Genomic DNA, 20,789 nt, shown 5'->3' with positions numbered 1-20,789 from the left:
TTGTTCTGAATAGACAGAACTTTCTGAGAATGAAATGTTGGTGAAGCAGATAGATTTCAAACTGGGTCTAAGGTAAAGATGGTTGTGAGGAATGTTGACAAGACAGTTTAAAATAAACTGTTGATAAATGTTAAATGCAAACCATTGATAAATAATAGTGAAAGGGAATAAAAGGGAAGGGAGAAGAAATGTGTGGGAAATATCAGAAAGGGAGACAGAACGTAAAGACCGCTAACTCTGGGAAACGAACTAGGGGTGGTAGAAGGGGAGGAGGGCGGGGGGTGGGAGTGAATGGGTGACGGGCACTGGGGGTTATTCTGTATGTTAGTAAATTGAACACCAATAAAAAATAAATTAAAAAAAATAAAAAAAATAAAAATCAAGAGCTGTATCTTGTGTAGGTCTGGAGGTTTAGTAGTTGAGTCATTCTGATTTTTGTTCATGTATGTGATTTTTACCAAGAGCGACCTAAAAATTATTGAATATAATAAAGCTTTCACTTTTTTTTTTTGCATCACAGTGTAGTCTTGAATAATTGTTGCATAATAATGTTAGCCCTAAGGGTTTGTTAGTTTGTTTTTCATTAATTCAACTTAAAAAATTTTTATTATCTTTGAAGAAACCTTTCTCTGGGACAGTGTAACTAATAGTGTTCATTCTTAAATTTAAAACACAGTGGTATGACCCATGGAAGTTTCCACATCTAAAACACATGGAGTCTTTAATCTGGGTAGTTATGACACAGATTCTTCTTGAGGGCTGTGTTTATGACACCAAATAAGCATCCAGTTTGCTTTCCACTTATTGTTTTAAATTAAAAGTGGAATAAGCAGGAGTTACCAAACTAGTTTCTATTCTAGCATGCAGGTGGTATATGGGGGATAGTTGAATAATATATATATATATATATATATATATATATATATATATATATATATATATATATATGATGTGAATGGGAATATATATTGAATAGACTCCTATACCCCTTCCTTCCCCTTTTTAAAAACAATTTAATTTTTGTTTAGTCAGATTAGGGGAGACTTTTTCTACAGGAAGTTAGATAGGTCAGATACTATGGCACTTATGTTATAGTACTTATAAAGTATGCAAAACTATTTTGAAATAGTGTTAGTGTAAGATGTACTTAAGTACTTTATGGAATAAAATTCTGGCTCTGTTTGTGAGCAGTTTGTTTTTCTCTCTTTAAATAATTGGATTATCTTCTTATGTAAACATGAAGCCCTGTAAGAGTTGGTTTCACAATCTTCATAAATGTATATATTTAGAGCTCATGTTGGAGTTAACATTAGCACCAACAGTCTGTCAACATTTCCATGGGGTTGCTTAAGTATGTCGTGAAAGCCCAAGCCAACACTTGGCATGAGTAATCTGTACTACACAGCAATTTCTAGCAATGGCTTATAGGATCACACACATTCTAACTTTAAGTTTGCTTCTCTTTTAGTGTTAGAGACAAAAACATACTCCATAAAACAATCCTATCTTACAGTCTCAAGCAGGTGGCTTATTTTATACAACATATGATTCTTTATTTCAAAAACACGTATCTTTGAAAAAAGGAGCAATCTCAAACCATCTTCTATTTTTCTGATTTTCATCTACTAATTAAAGTTCTTGGTGTTAGCAGTTGTAGAAGCTGAAGAGCTTAGGATTCTGATGGTCGTATTTGTCCACTTCAGTAGCTTAGTTTTGGGATGAGTGTGTGCTGATCCTTAATTGTACTATCCCCCGCACTTATCTGTCAGAATTAACACCTAGTATAGGATTAGGATTTTTGTGTCTGAGTTTTAGGGGAAGGAAAGGAATAATTCTTATAGACCTGGTTTCCAAAGTGAGCGTTAATTATGGGAAACACTTCATCATTTAGGGAATTGTATATGCTGCATTGAGGGCTTATGATTTTATTTTATTTTATCTGGTTCTATGTATACACAGCCACTTTTTTCCATATCTATGACTTGTTTTTTTTTCCTTAGGTGTTAATGACCATTTTGGAAACATGTTTTTGGAGCATTTCTAAATCCCATTTAATTCTTTTCAATTCTTATGTTCTGAGTTGTTCACTCCACTTTGGGCAGACTGTTTTAACTGTTAATGATGTCTATGGCTTGTGAAGTTCTGGATAGGTTTGTTGTGCTCTCAAACAGATCCATGTAAGGCTCCACATTTATTTTGCAACTATATCTTGGTTCATCTTTTCTCAAATGGCAGTTACTGACTATTCTGGGCTTCCCTGTGACATTTTAGTTGTCCCACTTGAAGTATGCATGACACACGACTCATAGAGGCTCTCTGCTTCCTTGCTCTGTGTTTAAAAAAAAAAAAAAAATTCCCACTCAGCAAACCACACTATGGCCACAGTTAACTGTGGTGGTAAATATGCTTCTGAGGTGCGAATCTATGAGGATTATGGCTCAAGTGGCACCGGTACTGGTGAGTAATGAGGAGACTATAACCATGGTCATTTTCTTAATTTTCCCCTCAAGTTATTAGCACTTTGTTAATATAAATCTGTGACTCCATTTACCTCTCTCTCTCCTTTACTTTAAAATCTCCTGGTAGGCTTGAATTTTTGTACGGTGAGATACATACTTTTTTAAGAGAAGCAAGATCATCTAATTAAGACTTTTAATGTCATCAAAATATTCATTTCTAAAGATGATTTCCATATGGGGGGGGTCTTATAAATTTTTAGAAATGTTATGATGAATTTATAGAGATAAGATCCTATTGAGTCTTTCATTTCTAATTGTCCTATTTTAGGTGGATAAAATGGAATTATTATTAAATATCAAATTTTTAGCAAATTATGGATTTATCAAAGCTAGTACTACTTTGAGAAGCTAAATTTCTTAAGCCTTTTACTTAAAAATATTATCTATTAACTTAGGTCAAAAGGATTTTGAGAAATAGGGTTTAATTCTAGAGATTGTGGGATTTGGGGATTTTTGGTGCAAGTTTGCCTTTTCTCAATTTTTTTTCTAGAATAAATTCGTGTTAAGTGGACACTTTAGAAATTTAGCTCTGTTTAAGCTTTATTAACAATTGTTAATTTTTAACATCCATTTTTTTCTGGGGCACGATTATAATCTAGCATATTAAAATTTGTTGTCTTTACATCACAGATTATGTGTTCCATGATGCTATGTTCTATAAATATTCACAATTTAGGGTAAAACTAAGTATCCTAAGATAGTACTTTTTCATTTTGGTCAAATCTTTTGTAGTTCCTTAGTTCATGACCTTGATTGCTCAGTTGAGTTTGAGTTTGGGTAGTACATGTTGAGATCAAAGGATTTTTATACTAGTGTGGCCAAGCTCTAGTGGGAGGATCTGTGCCCAACTTGGATAGTATAGATAGAATACAGTAGGCAGGTTTCTTGTTACTGGTGCCTTAAATTTGATCAGTGAAGTTGATAATAATTGTTTATCTTTAAAAAATATTTTGAACACTTATTTAACCAGCAAATATGGAGTGAGGCTGAGGCCAACAGCCTATTGTTCAGTCCTGTTATTTTAGATTAGAAACTTGTACCTTTTGTCAGGAATGGATGCCTTCACCGAGAAGGAATTTAGATTTCTTCTTGCTTGGCAAGAACTAAATCCTGAAACAGGGGAACACTTTTGAAAAGTGTTAGGAGTATATTAGAAACAGATGGGCCTTCAACACCTACATAAAAGACACTATGGGATAAAATGTGAGTAACTGGATTTAATTTAACAAAAGATCAAACTTAAAATACTAGGATTCATAAGAGACCAGACTTACTTTGCAATTTAAGTGGAGCACAAATAACTGGAATTAAATAATATTTATGCTGTTTTTCACTCTCTATATATTTGTTAATACTGGTATTCTTATCTGGGTTCTACTTGACAATTTTGCTTGTTTTCTATACCCACATACTCCTTTCCCTGTCAAGGAGATATGTGTAGATTAGTATTAATACTACTGCCTGACACCTTTTTGAAGATTTTTAATGTTTTATGTGATATATTTCATCTTTAGAATTTTGGGTGGGTCTAGATTTAGAAAAAGTGTTTTGGTTGGAATGATGAGGCTCTGGATCTCAGCAGGCTTTAGAGTTGGAAAAGTTGAAGCTTACAGAGAAAGCAAATAAACATGGTCATCAAAGCTGGGAATTAAGATCTGTTTATTCACCTGCATGCTTGAATTAAATCTCATAGCAATAGGCAGAGCCATTTAACTTATTAAGATCCTGACCAAATAAATTACTGTAGTCATGTCTAAAAGTCTATTTTTGCCTGGCTTTAGATATTGAGCTTGGTATAGTCATATAATGGACGAAGAAGTTCTTGTTGAATTAAGTTAGTGATTTACAATGTAGAGAGCACTAGGATAGTTGACACTGGACAGTGGTTAATTAAAGTTAAAAGTCTATTTGAGGTTTGGGACATGAAGCTTTGAATTACAAAAAAAAAAAAATTACATGTGCCCTTGTCCTTCAGTATTGAGGAGCATTATTAATGGCTAAGGGAGATTGGGGGATGGGAAGAGCACTTAGGTTGGATGTGGCTTTCATCACTTCTGCTTTAAGAGAATTCCTCATTTGTAGGGTTATAAAGATATCCGATATGGACTAAGATAAGTATTCTCTGATTCATTTTTATTGTCAGTCAAGGTTCAAGCAAATAAGGCCTAGCTTTTAATGATTTTAAGAAAATCTTTTTAAAAAAATGTGGAGCACAATTTGTTGACTCTAAAATCTTCATGGTCAAGATGAAAGTTAGCTTCTGATACATAAAAACAAAACAAAAAGCCTTTAATTTATGTTGATTGTCTCAGTTCTGTAATTCTCTCTTCTCCATACTTGTTACTATATAGTGTGATTTATGGTGATAAAGAGCTCTTGGTTTAACTTTTGAACTAAAAGTAAGTATAGCTTCAACTTTTGTTTGTGATGACAGAGAGCCTTTTAAAACCATTCTGCTACATATGTAAATCTTCCAAATTCTCTCTTTACTTGCAAAGCTAATTTGGGATTTGGATAACCTTGAGATAATTCCTCTTTAAATCTATAGTTAAATTGAAGAGCAGAAGGCAGCCAGCGCACTGCTCGCAGACATGTTGCAGGCGGCTCTGCTGTGTGGGACTCCCTTGGATGCAGCTCCAGCCAACAACCTCAGCCCTGGTCTTAGTCTCCTGGTTGCTCCTAGTTCAATAGCCTTCCTCTTTCACAAGGGTCATCGATTGCTTCTACAAATATCATGCCATAGTGTCTTTGTACTTAAGGTGGGTTATGTTGTCTAAGAACATAAAATGTTCTTTATGAAAATAAAAAGGAGTTTTCCCTAGTTGCTGCCCCCCTGCACCACCCCCACCAAAGTCATTTTGTCCATCATACAGCTACTGAGGACTCCAGTTCTGTTCCTCTCACCCAGCTTTTTGCCCCCTACCTACCCTCTCTCCAGTTTTCACCCCTTTCTTAAACAGAAAGGTTGAGCTCTATCCCAGTTTTTGAAACTTACCTATTCCTTACATCTTGCTCAGGACACCAATAATAATATCAGGATAGAATCCCACTAGAAGGCAGCTGGAGAAATTATAAATAGTACAGACTTCTTTTCATTTAGCTATGTGAAAAGACTTTATAAATCAATATTACTGTGTCAGAATAAGGTATAACCGAAATCCTATAATGAACATAAAAGCAGGAAAATCAACAACAGAGTGTAGAATGCAAAAGAGGTGGGTATGGGGTTGGGGCACTATAATGGTCTTAGAAGTAATAAGGGTCTGAGTTATGAGAGGATTAGTGGAAATCAGAATAGTCAGAATTGGGATTAAGTGTATAGGAGGAGACATTATCATGGAAGCCAGAGGAGGAATAAAACTTTCTGAAATGATCCAGGTTACAGGAATTGTGAGGACCAGAAATGGAGAATGAGGTCTTGAATTAAGGATTAGAAAACTGGTTGTGGTCTTCCAAAAAAGTACTTTTGGGGATAACTAAATGGGTGATTGCGGTAAATTGAGGCAGAAGTTAGAACTGACACTTCGAAAAATAAATGAGAGTGATGTTGGCCTTTTTCATTGCTATGAAGAGATGTTCCCTACTTGGCTGAAATTGAGCAAGTTATGATACAAGGCAAGTATGTTCAGTTATGGAAAATACAAATTATGTTACATACACATATACATGTCTAGAAAGTAGTCTCCTAAAATTTTATTAGGAATTCTATCTGAGGAAGTAATTTTTCATCTGTATTGATTCTTTTTTCCTCCCCAGTTGCAGATTTTAGAATATTTGGTAATAAATAAGAAACTGTGTGGGAAGCATCAATAGTTTTGCAAGCAAGAGAATGTCCATGGAATGGATTCAGTATGCAGATACAAGCAGTTGAACAGTTGATAGGACAAATTCTGGTGTATAGGTGGAAAGAAGCAAATTTTTAATGGCCATTTCAAAGGGCAAACTTGGTTCTGATTCCTGGTTCTAACTGACTTGGTAGTTCTTTGTTTTACCTCTTGAAAAGGGAGCCAAACTCCTGTTTTGGGTTCTCCCCAGAAGAGAAGCTATAAGATCAAGTCAGGGCTGTGGTAACCCAGGAGAAGCAGGGAGAGCATCCTGTGGAACTAAAACCTGGTTAGATCTGCTACAAGTAGCTGTAAATATTCAAGTGTTGAATGATTATAAGGAAGGGCATGGTATCCAGTGTACTTTGTTGTATAGCTGCTAGTCTGAATACTTAGGGCTTGATGTTAATTTTATATGCAAAATTTTATGTAGGGCAAATAGGATATGGCATTAAAACTAAAAGTTTCAATAATTGGTGAGTTTTCCTTCTCTTTCTTCTTCTGAGTGAACCTGATAAACTGAAGTGAGTGTGATAAAATGAATGAGTGAATGAATAATGCATCCTGTTAGATTTATAATCTTGCTTGGAATAGGGATAACTAAATTTTTCACATTTAAGAAATTATGTTGGGATGTCAGATTATGTCAATTTTAATTTTATACCAGGGCTGGAAACAGTATTTTTTTCTCTTAAATTACTCTTTTCATCATTAGATGTAGCACACTCCTATAAAGTTTACATATCAACTTTCAGATGCTATTTCAACACTTAGTAGTCTCCCACTTTGTCCCTCCAATGAATTATTTTTGTTACTTAAAAACAAACCATAAAAGTAAAGAATATCCTATAGGTGAGCATTTAACATAATGTATAGAATCTTTGAAAGAGATGTAATTACAATTACATTACCCTGAAGTTAGTGTATGGCCTTCCTATCCACTGTTCTATTTTTTAAAAAATTGATACAAATTACTTATAAATTATGCACATTACTTATAAAAAATGGACAGTTTTGAAAATACATACATTTGTGTAGCCAATATCCAATCAAGGTTAGAACATTCTATTGCCTCCTGTAGTGGGTTAAATAGGGTCCGCACCCCCAAGCCCTGCTCTCATTCATGTCCACCTGGAGCCTCAGAATGTGACCTTATGTGAAAATAGGGGCTTTGCAAATAAAATGAAGGTAAGGACAGATAGAAGATCCTACTGGATTAAGGTGGGCCCTTATCCAAAGACCATGTCTCTATCAGAGACAGAAAGGACACACAGAGATACATAGAGAAGATGGAATCAAATGGGAGATAAGCTGCCACAAGCCAAGGAGCATCTGGGGCCACCAGGAGGGGTGGTTTCTTCTCTAGGAGCTTCAGAAGAAACATGGTCCTATGGACATCTTGATTTCAGACTTCAGTCCACAGAATTGAGAGAATGAATTCCTGGTGTGTAAGCCACCACATTGTGGTAATTTGTTAAGGCAGCCCTAGGAAACAAATACACCTGCCAAAAGTTCCTGCACACCCCTTTCCAGTCAGTCCCAAACCCTCAAAGGCATTTTATGTTCTAATTTCTGTCACCACAGATTAGCTTCACATATCGTATCCTTGACATCAATATAAATAGAATTATACGGAACATACCCTATTTTCATTTTTTGGTCTGGCTTCCTTTGTTCAGTATAGTGTATATAAGTTCATTCCTGTTTGGTTATGTGTCCATCGTCTAATTCTTTTTATCATTAAAATATACCACAATTTATCCATTCTCCTGGTCACAGACATTTGGGTTGTAACCCCCTATTTTGTACACTTACTACATCTGTGGTTGTCACTGGTTTAGCAGTTAACTATTCCTGTTTTTGTGGTTGCTACTGAGAGTTTTAAACAAGTACATTTAACTTAAGGAGGTTTAATTTATATTGGTCTTCCTCATTCAAAATCTAGAAACTTTGAATGCTTTAACTTTGCTTTCCCTCCTCAAGTCTTCCATGTTACTACTGTTAAATATAAAATATCTATTATTGGGGCACCTGGGTGGCTCAGTCAGTTAAGCGTCTGCCTTCAGCTCAGGTCATGGCCTTGGGGGCCCGGGATCAAGTCCCACTTTGGGCTCTCTGCTCAACAGGGAGCCTGCTTATCCCTATCCCTCTGCTCACTGCTCCCCCTGCTTGTGTGCATGCTCGCTCTCTCTCTCTCTGTCAAATAAATAAAATCTTTTAAAAAATAAACTCCTTTAAAAATATGTATTTTTAAACCGTGGATATTGATCATTACTTCTTAAAAATTGATAGTTTTCATAGACACACCAACATATCAGTTGATTTGGTCACTATTGATTATTACGTTTTACTTCCTTCTGAGTTCCATTCTAATTTCTCCAATGTACACAATTTATTCTTTTGGCGAGTGATTAATAAATTCCTTCGCTTTATTTTGAGCTCATTCTTTTTTCTTTTTTTAAAGATTTTATTTATTCATGAGAGAGAGAGGCAGAGACATAGGCGGAAGAGAAGCAGGCTCCATGCGGGGAGCCCAATGTGGGACTTGATCCTGGGACTCCGGGATCATGCCCTGAGTCGAAGGCAGACACTTAACTGTTGAGCCACCCAAGCATCCCTTTTGCTGTCATTCTTAAACTATCATTTAATTGCTTATAGAATTGTTATAGTTTGATACTTTTCCCTTAACAGGTTGAAGGTAGTGTATATTATTGCTGATGAGATGCCTGAATGTCTACCTAGAGGTAAACATTCCTTTCTAGGTTATGTTTGTCTGGTTTGACTTCATTCTTTCGTTATAAATACATTGTGTTCAGATGCAGTCTTGTTTTTACTGATCTACTCAGATCTCTGAAGTTTTCATCTAAAGAATTCATCCCTTTCAATCTGGAACCTGATTAGTCACAATCTCTTTGGATATTATGTCTTACTCATGCTCTATTTCTTAATTCTATAACATCTAATTGTGCATTAAAACTTTTTCATTTTCTTTTTACAGGCTTTTTACCTTTTTCACATTTTCATTTTTATTGTGTTTGGTGCTACAGTTATTTAAACTTTTTTCTGGTTAAATATTTTTCTTTTACACTATTCGATTTTTCCATAGAATTTTTTTATTTTAGAATTTTCATTTTCTAATGCACAGTCATATGATATCAGTTCTTCCCCTGTGACTTCTAATCTTAATTTTTATCTCTTCAAGTATTCTGAAGATAATCATTTTAAAGACTTTCAGATAGTTCTGTTATTTCTGAATCTTTAGGTGTGAGAGGCATCTCTCTGAGACTGGTGATTCTTCCTCATAGAGGTTTGCTGGTCCAGGTTGTTGGTTTGTTTTGATGTGAGGGTGGCTTTCCATACAAGTTCCAGGTCTCAGAATTGTAGAAAATTTCTTAAGGGTGGTTTCATATTTTTTTCTTTGTAGGTTTTCATGGATTAATTTTTTTTTTTAATGTTAGCTTCTTGATTTACTGACTCTACACTGATAATTTGAACTTGGATCCCATACTTAGATGTATTGCAGATTTGGGGTTCTTGTTGCTCATGGATTGTATTTTTCTCTGTACAGTGCTCACCTACCCTACAGCCCTAATCTGTGATTGAAATCCTCATCTCTGGTAAATTGAGGTGTGAAGGCTTCTAGTACTTGTTTTACGTCCAAACAGCCCTCACAACTCCAGTCTATATAAAGAGATCTAAGTGTCTGGTCTTCATATGCATATTTCTTGGCCTGGATTCAAGACCCTGCCATGAGGCCTGCCTCTCTGGTCTAACAGCTCTAACCCTGAGTTTCCTTTGTTTCTAAGTTTGGTTGTGAATTAATCTATTTTTGGGGGTGGGGGTGGGGGGAGAATGTTTTTAGCACATTTCTATGTGATTCGAGAAGGACAAGAGACACCTGTCTTCTCACCAAGTTGTATTGACTAGACGTCTTGATCATATTTATGTTTGAACATGTGTTTTGTGTTTTTCTTTTACAGCTAGTTATGTATCAAATCCCATTTGCAAGGGTTGTTTGTCTTGTTCAAAGGACAATGGGTGCAGCCGATGTCAACAGAAGTTGTTCTTCTTTCTTCGAAGAGAAGGCATGCGCCAGTATGGAGAATGCCTGCATTCCTGTCCATCTGGGTACTATGGACACCGAGCCCCAGATATGAACAGATGTGCAAGTGAGCAGTTGACTTTTATATACTATTTACTGTTAATGCAACTTAGGGGGTGGGGGAAGCTAAGTTGAAAATTTGGACCGAAAAAAAAGGTTTACTTTTAATATGCTACAGAAATAGCCTAAGCTTAAACTTGAGTGGGTAGGATAAAGACCCTTATCTTTTGTCTAGAAGTATATTGTACACACACTATTTTTTTTAAGATTATTTAAGTATTTGCATAACAATCATCTGAAACACAGCTTGTTAGCAGATCTTTGTAAAGCATACTTAGCACCCCCCCACCCTCAAAATCTCCAAGGAATTTAAATATCTTGGTAACATTCTCTCCACTTTACTACAGTGTCTATGGCTTCTTTTGCCTTTTTTATCTGAGTTTGTAATTCCTTGTTTAGTCTAATCTATAATCTAATACATTTAAGGTTCTGTAAAGCACCATTGCTGATAAAAGATATAACTAAAATATTTATTTTACCTTCAGTATTCTGAGTTCTAAGTTTAACAACTACAAAAAAGTTATTAAGTAGTGGCATTCTGTACATAGGCATGCAGGAATGATTTTTATTCCAAAAATCACTTATAGAATGATTCTCAACTTCTAGGTAAGCAGTAGAAGTTGGAGTTTAAAAAAAGTGAGATGTCACAGAAACATCCCTTTATTTAAGGAGCTTAAATGTTAGGGCATAGAGGATAAGGAAAAAATAACATGGAGTGAAATGACAAATGGGTAAGAAGTTTAATCTTAATTCAGTACACTAAGCTGTGTCAGCAGGCAAGCAGTACGTTACGGGAGTAAGTTTCTCCCATTACTACTGTGTATATGACTATGAAATCAGTCAAGGTCTTTAGATAAGAGGAGAGTTTGAATGGAATCCTCTAAGGTCAATATTATTTTGGAAGGAGAAAGAACTAATAGATTCTAGAAAGAAGGAGCCACACATGTCTAAAAATAACGTGGTTGGGAACAAGAAGTCTCATCTGGGATGCTATTGGTATTTTGGCAAGGCAACTTAATCTACATTGCTGAACACTTAGTATTCTCAGTCCCTGTTGACGAATGTCCTTTGTGCCCATGAGTCACTGTGATGAGTAAGAATGTCCCCAAACTTTTTCAAACCCTCCTTGTGGAGCAGTACTATCCCTGAATGAGAACCATTGAGTCATATGTGCTTAGTAGGAAGAGTGGTTGGAATGGAGAACTGATAAAGATTTTGAATACCAGGCCAACTAGTCTGGATATTACCTGCAGGTTTTGAGCAGAGGAGGCCTGGGGAGGTTGTTTTGTTCTGGATGATTGTAGCAGCAGTGGGGAGATAAATTGGAGAAGGATAGAAAGTAGAGGAAGGCTCCTGTAACAACTGCAAGTTAGAAATCTGTTCTGATGAAAGGTTAGTGGATAATGAATTCCAGAACTTTAAAGAACCGAATCAATGGGACTTAGTAACTAATTTCAGAGAGTGAAAAGAATCAAATTTGATCCTAAGGTTGCAAGGTGAATAATTTTGCCATTAGCAGAGATAGAAATAGATCGGCTCAGAGGAAATTCAGATCTACTTTTGTTCATAAGTTTATTGGGAGTTCTGCCTATGTAATTATTAATCCAAACATGTATCAACAGGCTGGTTAATTTTTGCAAGGATGTACCTTGTTAAGTTGTGTGATTTGGGGGCTATCCTAGTAAATGTCTCCCATAGCTTTTTTTTTTTTTTTTTTTTAAACTTCCATGGATGGATAGGTTTACCTTGAAATGGATTCCTATTTAGATTGCTTTAGACTAACTGGTTGGGGAGGAGTTGTGCGGGATCGGAGTCCATGAATATTTGGTGCATATCCACGCACAAGGAAGATAAAGTTAGGTGGCTCCCGGCAGTTATTCCAAGTTCTAGGCCTAGCATTATATATCCTGTTTATAGACAGTAGGCTGGCTCTGTAATGTGTCACTCAGCCCTAGGAATTGACAAATCTATTAATAACTATGCAGGGACACTAGTGTAAACCAGGACTGTCCCAGGCAAATTGGTTTGGACAGCTACCTCAGCAATACTCCATAGCATTTCAAAGGGTCGTCTTTGGAGATACATCCAGGCAAGGGTTAACAAGCACATTTTGGCTGAGTTTACCCCTTAGAAAGGAGAGCAGTGACTGTAAATCAGCCTTGGAAAGGGAATTTACATGTGAGAACAGGTTTGCTATGGATATACTTATAGTAAGTGAATGCAATTGATGTTGCAGTTTACTGACCTAGAGGAAATCATTACTTATATAAGTGGGAAGGGCTTATTAAGACTCCTGCGAATCAAAGTGAAAGTGGAAAATTATTTTATTTTTCAGTATGGGAATTTGGATGGCCATGGTACTTTCATACTGATTATTTGCTTTATCCCCCATACTTTGCATATATTCCATTGTTGTTTGTATTCTATTCAGAGGTGAGGAGGTGGAGTTATATTGGAAAAGCTGTCACATATTTAGAAGTTGAAATCCTATCCACATTTTGTTTACATAGGTGATTATTGCTCTATCATAGAGGGAAAAATATACTTCAAGCAACAGTAGCTTTATAAAAATTCCTAGAAATGAAGCGTGCTCATCTGTTTTCTAATTACTAGAGTAAGATTTCAGCTGCAAAACAAATATCCTCCTTCTGAAGGAAGACTTGCTCTATGAAGTGTTGGCTAGGGTTGGCTTGTTGGTACATATGGTATGGAGCTTATAAAATCAGACTTGCTGGCAAAATCCAATTCATTAACCATTTGAAGCATACTATGAAAAATATATACACTAATGGACAATAAGAACTGCCATAATCTCTGATTCTGTTAGGTGATATTTTTCTCCTATTTTTCGCATTTATTGATAAACTCATTCATATGAAAACACTTTATTCCTTTGTTAAAATTGTTATAAATATTTCTTGTAGAAAGCCTAGAAAGCAGATAGGCCTTAAAAGGCAAAAGCAAAAAAAAAAAAAAAACACCCAAAGATAACAAAAGTTAACATCATCTTGGCTTCTATTCTCAACCTTTTGTTTTTATGCATGTTTATGTCTTTCTCCCCTTAAAATGTATCCTTGTTCTGTTTTGTGACTTGTTTTAAAGGATTATGAACATTTTGTTAATGTCATTAAATATGGCTGCATACATCCCATTGAGTGGATATATCCTAGTATATTTCATTACCTATTAAACTTCGTTTTTAGTTTTTCATTAATATAAACAGTTACATGAAGAATATCCTCATAGTCTCTCACTACATACATGTAGTTTTATACATTTGTCTGATTTATTTTCTTAAGATAAACTAAACATTTTCCAGGTTGTGTTTTTTTTTTTTTTTTTTTTTTTTAAGATTTACTTGGCACTGAGAGAGAGAGAGAGTGTGTGCAAGAGCAGGATCAGGGGTGGGGAGGAGGAGAGGGAGAAGTAGACTCCACACTGAGCAGGGAGCCTAATTCAAGGCTCCATCCCAGGACTATGGGATCATGACTTGAGCCAGAAGGCTTGATACTTAACTGAGCCCACCAGGTGCTCAAGAATGGCTGTTTTCTCATCAGACCTTCCCGGGCTAATCTGTCTTAAATGTTAACTTTCTTTATCCCAATATCTCATTTCTTCCCTCTTTATCCCTCCTTCCTTTCCTACCCTGCTCCCCTATCCCTCCTTCCCTCCCTTCTTTCCTTAACACTATGGGTAACTAACGTACTGTATATTTTGCTTATGTTTTGCTTATTACCTCTCCCATTAGAATGTAAGCTCCAAGAGGGAGGAAAGGCATTTTGGTATGTTACCTTCAGGCTCATGATATGCAGAACAGTATCTGACACACAGTGGGGTTCAACAAATATTTGTTGAGTGAATGAATGAAGGTAGTCATAGTGGAAACAAGTACATGGAGAGAGATATTGAGGAAGAATCAAGAGGACTTGATAATTTGTTGGCTAAAGGTGAAGAGAGAAATTGAGATTACTCTTATGATTTTGGCTTGGGAGCTAGGCAGTAAAATTTATTTAGGTACAGAATATAGGAGGAATAGCATATGTGCTGGTGAGAAAGGCCATTATCGTAGAGAATGGTTCATTTGGGATATGTTGAGTTCAAGGTGGTATGACATGTCCTGGGGAAAGTACCTAATGAACAGTTAGATGTAAGCATTCAAAGCTCTCAAGGGAGCTCTAATCTTAATCATTGGCGGGAAAAAGAGGATATCAACTGAGGGGGGTAAAGGGGTGAGCCCTGGGGTTTAAAGCCTGAAGAATGTTGACATTTAGCAGCAAGCAAAGGACAGCCTGTGGAGGGAATCACCAGGAAAATAGAAAACCAGAGACTGATGTCCTAGAAGAAAGAAGTAGGAAGGCTTGAAAAGTAGCAAGTGGTCAATATCAAAGTTGAGTTGTTTAAACAATAAAACTGTTGACCTTAATGGGAGTAGTTCATTGTTACTGTTGGAGCACTATCCTAACTGCTGTGGTTTGAGGAAGCACATGGAGATTTAGGCAAGCAGCCATCACTATTATAGATAGTCCTCTTCTATTCCTTCATTGCTACACTGGTTGAAAAATATCTAATGATAGCAAGAAGGCTCTTGGATTAGGAGATCTTTGTGTGTGCGTGAGTGTGTATAAAGATGGAAGGAGACTTGACTGGGAAAGAGCTGGATGAGGTGGAGAAAAAGGGGGACAGCTGAGGAAATAAGATCACTGAAGAGACAGGAGGACATAGGGACCCAAGGCTACCCATAGTAGCCTTGGACAGAATGCTTGTTCACTCAGTAACCTATAAAGTATCATCTTAGCTACTATCAGTCAAGGTTTTGTTTTTATTCATTTGCCAGGAGGAGGATTAGAAATGTGCTGAAGTGACAGGAAGAGAAACTAGTTCACTTTTTATGTATAAGAAAATAATACATATCCTTTTGTTGCCAGAGACAGTGTATTTTTAAAAATCATTTGTAAACAAATAAGTTCAGAATCCAGGGAATTTGCTACTTTTGTTTTTAGCTATTCTATATTTTATGATTCTGCCTTGTTTTGGCACTTCATAAGAATGTTTTAGGCTAAGAGAATGTTGACATGTTTTGAGCTGATACAGATTTAAAAACTAGTAATTTTGAACATGTAAGAAAACTCACAATTAAATATAACCATCCCTTAATTTGTGAATTCCAAGACCAGTGTTTAGGTGTTTTTAAAGAATTACTACATGTCAAATTTGAGTGCTTTTAGAAATGTCTGCCATTTCTGGATGAAGTTTAATGATGCATTTGGAAAAAGGTCTAGGTATTTAAAATTAACAGGAGTGTTTAAAATGTTTTTAATCAAATCTGGACAACTGTGAGCTATATGTGAGGATGTGTAGGTAAATGTTTACATTTTACGATTGAAAAGACAAGTTCAGAGAGATTCAGAAACCTACCCAAGGACATACATATGAAGCGGAGCCAAGGATGAGATCGGAGATTCTAATTCTAACACATGTGTGTCTTTTTGTTTGTTTTTAAACCCAGTTTTATTGGGATCTAATTGACATATGGCAGTGTGTATATTTAAGATGTATAGCACAATTTTACTTATGTATTTTGTGAAGGGATTGCCATAGTAAATTTAGTTAACATCTGTCATCTCACGTAAATACAAAAAAACAAAAGAAATGAGATGTGCTGAGATCCCTGGTATTTACTCTCAACATTCTTCAAATGTACCAAGAAGCAGTATTAATTATATTCCACATGTTGTACCTTCCATCCCTGATACTTACATATCTTACAGATGGAGGTTTGTACCTTTTTTACTACCTTCATTCAATTCCCTTTCACCCTGCCTTCAGCCTCTGGTAACCACAAATCTGATCTCCGCCCCCCCTCCCCCCGAGTTTTTCTTTTCTCTTTTTTTAGATTCCACAAATAAGTGGTATCATGCAATATTTGCCTTTCTCTGATTTATTTCACTTAGCTATGTTTCTTTAACCATACCATGCTGCTTCTCTTGGAGAAAATAAAATCACAAAACACTTATTTGTTAAGCTTTAGAATAGCTTTTTTGAGCGGGGTAAGGGGTAGGTCCTTACTTTTAATTGACACCATTGGAAAGGACATTCTCTTAAGCTGGTTTCTTTCCCAAAGAGGGACCTTACCCTACAGTGCACTCTACAGAAAACACACTCTCTTGGTTAAAAGTTTACTGCCAGCTGGGGAAGGCTCGTTGGCTAAAGTGGCTTTTACACCATTACAAAAAGAGCTGCTACCAGCCAGTTAAAAAACTGACAATAACTTGATAAGGTTAAGGAATAGTTCTTTAATAGTTCTTTAAAAAGGACCATGTGAATGGTCCTACTGCCTCCTTATCAGAAGATAATTGAGATGTCATTACCTGCTGAGTCTCTGGATTCTTATGCTTTCTTCTTAAGAAATTCCATCCCTGCAAGAGAGCTGGCTGTTTTGATGCACCTATGACTAGGATAAAACAAAACATTTGTCAATTGATTTTAGCTTCAGAGGATTGTATCCAAACTTGTCTCAACAGAGCCACAATAATTGCCTGTAGCCAGCCAGTCAAGGGCTTGGCACCTAAAAGGTGTTCAACACATAAGAATTGACTGATTATCAATCCTAGGTGGCAGAGGTCTCTGAGAACAGGGGAGTGGGCTCAGTAATATTAGCTGCTGTTCCGTGAAAGATATCTTGTCCTTATTACTAATAATAGACACTTAGTACTTTCTTTTTGCCTCAGTCTTTTCAACAGCTTATACAATCAATTCCTATTTGAGGTTGAGAGAATTTAATAGTTACTCATTCACTGACTGGTACACAGCAGAGTTGGTACTGGAATGTGTGTCTGGTGACCAGCTATGTTCTTTGTTACTGGACTCCATGTTTCTTGACGTGCTTTTCAGTTTGTTTTAAAGAGGGATTACTTTATAAGTCTATGGAACATACAAGCTTAACATTGAAACTACTTTCATACTTAATGAGGACATTCCTATTAACTACTTTTAGCATTTAAAATCATAAAACTAAAGAAACCAATTTCTTGATGAGATGTGAAAAGCGATTAGGAAGGTAGTGGTACAGTGGAGCAACCAGAGAGGCTATTCATCACATGACCACTCTTTTCACTGTTTTTATTATTCTTTTAATTTGATGATGATAGATGATAAAAACAATTGGGTGATACTTTTCTCTGTAATTGGGTACATTGTGAACTATCTCCTGTCTCATCATTTTGTAGGTGGAGTTCAGGTAGAGAGAAGTGTTGTAGCTTAGAGGGAGGATGTTTTATTCAATTAATGCTTTCACTGATCATCCAGAATGAGACTGTGTGTATGTGTTCACAACCCTATGAGGCTTCTGCCAGAAGTGTAGAAGTTCCCTTAATTAAAAAAAAAAAATTGCGTAGATCTGGAAGAGACCTAATTGATTCTTCCTCTGCCTCCTCCCCTTCACCCTCCACCAAAAAAATGTGCATATTGAGGTTTCTAAGTAAGTACTTCCCGAAAGTCACATAATTAGCCAGGAACAGCATGACTCCAGTGACTGAGATACACCAGTGGAATGTTCTATTTGTCATATTGTTCCTTAAAAAATAAACCATGTAGTATAGATGAAACTATTATGCACAATTACAAACCTGAATATAGAAAAATCTCAATGTTTTTTGATTGCTTCCCCCCCCCCCCAAATGGTGAACCATTTTAAGTGTTTTAAACCCCACTAAGGATTTCAAGACATGAGATTTGTATCTTCTAAAGAGAAATCAATTTGTGGTTAAATCACATCTTTGAAAGAACGCTGTGTATGATTATGAGGAACTCAGCTCTGATTTGAGCTCTGACAGAAACTAGCTTTGCAAGCTTACACAAATTACGCAGCACTGTCTTGGGTAATGGCTTCTAGGTCTAATAACTGTCATGAGTCTATTAAAAAAATCTATAATATTTACTGTTGGCAGCTACCATTTTCATATTGATCTCTTTATGACTCACTCTCTATATATTCTATAATTTCTGGTTTCTGCAAAGTACATTCTCCAGTGTTCCTCTCTACTTGGTTTATAGTTAAGGAATAGGCCTTATTTTTGTTTCTTAAAGATAAAAAAAAAAAAAAAGCTTCATTGTAGTATGCAATAAGTTGGTGCCTGATTTGGAGATGGGGCTCTTTATAATGTATTTTTATACCAAAATCATGCTATTGCATTAAAATATACAAGGTGGAATCTGTTTCAGTGTTTATTCTAAGCTAATAGAAATTTAGTATATTTGTTAGTCATTCCACAGTTAACACCTGTTGTCATCTGTTAGGTCAAGCACTTTTGCTAGGCCCTGTGATATAGAATAGAATAAGATGTGTTCTGTTTGCTTCATGGGGTCCCCTTTGATGCAAGGATTATGACAATCGCAAGACAAGAATTGTTGTCTCTAGTATCTGGATGCTGGGACAACATGGGAAGTTTAGAGGAAACTTTACCCTGGCCACGGTAGAGGTACCCATGGCGACAAGGCTAAGGAAGTAGGATGTATCTAGCCAGAATTATCTTGGGCTCTAAAATCAAGGATTTAAACTGATCCTAGAAGCAAAGGAAAGCTGCTGAGGATTTTAAAGGGAAATGACATGACTAACTGGAGCCTTTAAAAGATTATGGTGGCCCTTCTGTGGCTGTCTGTAACAGAGCCATCTTAGTTCCCATCATTATGACCTGCAGCTCCAGTGTGGCTAAGCCATCAAGGGTTTAAGAAGTAGGCCACTTCAGAGATGTCATCAGCAGCTACAGTAATGGTTATTCCCTGCACACTGCGAATGTTTCATATGCTGTTCCATGTCAGTGATGCCATAGCACTTTGTTGTGAGCACACCTGCTTTAATTGTATTACATAATCCTCTAGAGAAAACTAATGGGACACACTTTCTCTCTTTCTAGAAGCTAAGTTATATCAAATATCCTGAGAGCTAGAATAACTATTTTTATCTCTGTGGCAAACATGGCTTTGTAATTCTCAATGCTTATAAAAGGTTTCCTTTTTTTTTTTATTTTTATTTTTCATTAGAATCCTGATGGTTGGAAAGTAAAAAGCCTGCTCTGTTATTTAATAGAGGAAGTCTTGTTTCTTAAGCTTACATTTAATTTTCTTGTGGTTTGGTAATTCTTTTGCATGAGACTCTTATTTCAGTTTAGACCCAAGTTTGACAGTAGCATGTCTATTTTAAAGGCAGATGCTACCTTGTACTGTTTTCCTTTGTGCAAGTATGGCTCCTAGTTAACACTTTTAAAGGTTTTAAGGTGCATTCACATCCATCCTTTCATTTGCTTCTGGTAATCCTAGGACTGAAGCAGTGTTATCCCCGTTTACAGAGCAGGTAACAAGTTCTGAGAAGTCCACTGACAAGCCTGGGGGTTTGCTGCCACTACATAGCATGGCTGAAACTATCTACTTTTATCATCAAACTGGGTAAGCAGACATAACAAGGCTACCTTCACCAAGTTGGGCAGTTATATCAGACCATAAAACTAGGCATAAATAGGATCCCTGGGTGGCGCAGCGGTTTAGCGCCTGCCTTTGGCCCAGGGCGCGATCCTGGAGTCCCGGGATCGAATCCCACGTCGGGCTCCCGGTGCATGGAGCCTGCTTCTCCCTCTGCCTGTGTCTCTGCCTCTCTCTCTCTCTCTCTGTGACTATCATAAATAAATTAATTAAAAAAAACTAGGCATAAATATTAAATAGGTTTTAGCCAAAATGCATCATTTGGTACTGTCCTTTCTCTCCAACCTACCCTTCACTGACCAGTCAATGCCATATGCAATCAAGAAACTAAAAGCTTATTAAAACAGCATGGGATTTTGACGCATTGACAACTCATAGAGTCCTCTTTCTTGATTTATCAATTTAGTATGGAAAATCATGGAAGGAAAAATGTTCCCAGTTAAAATGACTCGATTCCAGCATGCTATTATTCATTTGATATTTGCTTTATGTACACAGTCAGATGATTGATATTGATACCAATATCAATAACCTCCCTAAGCTTAAATGCTTACCATTTGGTGTTTTAAAAATAAAACCTGTTTCTTTTTTTTCCTCTTTTCTTTCAATATTCCCCATGGCTTTCAATCATTCTGTAGCCCAGGGGTTAACAAATTATGACCTATGGCCAAAGTATGGCTTGCCATCTTTTTGTGGGGCCTTTGTAAGAATAGTTTTTAGATTTTTTTTTTAAGTGGTGGGGGAAAATAGCAAAAGAGGAACGATATTTTGTGGTACACAAAAATGATACTTCAAATTTCAGTGTTCATA

At 36.3% G+C, this 20,789-nt stretch overlaps 1 protein-coding gene across 2 annotated transcripts in view; it reads left to right on the top strand.

The window, feature by feature from the left end:
- RSPO2 (R-spondin 2) overlaps positions 1-20,789 on the top strand; it is a 149,578-nt gene that overhangs the window by 67,445 nt on the left and 61,344 nt on the right. For both annotated transcript variants that reach the window (XM_072774232.1, XM_072774231.1), the window contains exon 3: positions 10,324-10,512. In XM_072774232.1, the coding sequence (XP_072630333.1) occupies positions 10,324-10,512 (189 nt within the window). The remainder of the gene's footprint in view (positions 1-10,323; positions 10,513-20,789) is intronic.

The sequence above is a fragment of the Canis lupus genome, chromosome 14 (assembly GCF_048164855.1).
Source record: "Canis lupus baileyi chromosome 14, mCanLup2.hap1, whole genome shotgun sequence".
Lineage (NCBI taxonomy): Eukaryota > Metazoa > Chordata > Mammalia > Carnivora > Canidae > Canis > Canis lupus.
Note: the sequence above shows the minus strand (reverse complement) of the source record. Positions and strands in the feature narration are given on the sequence as shown.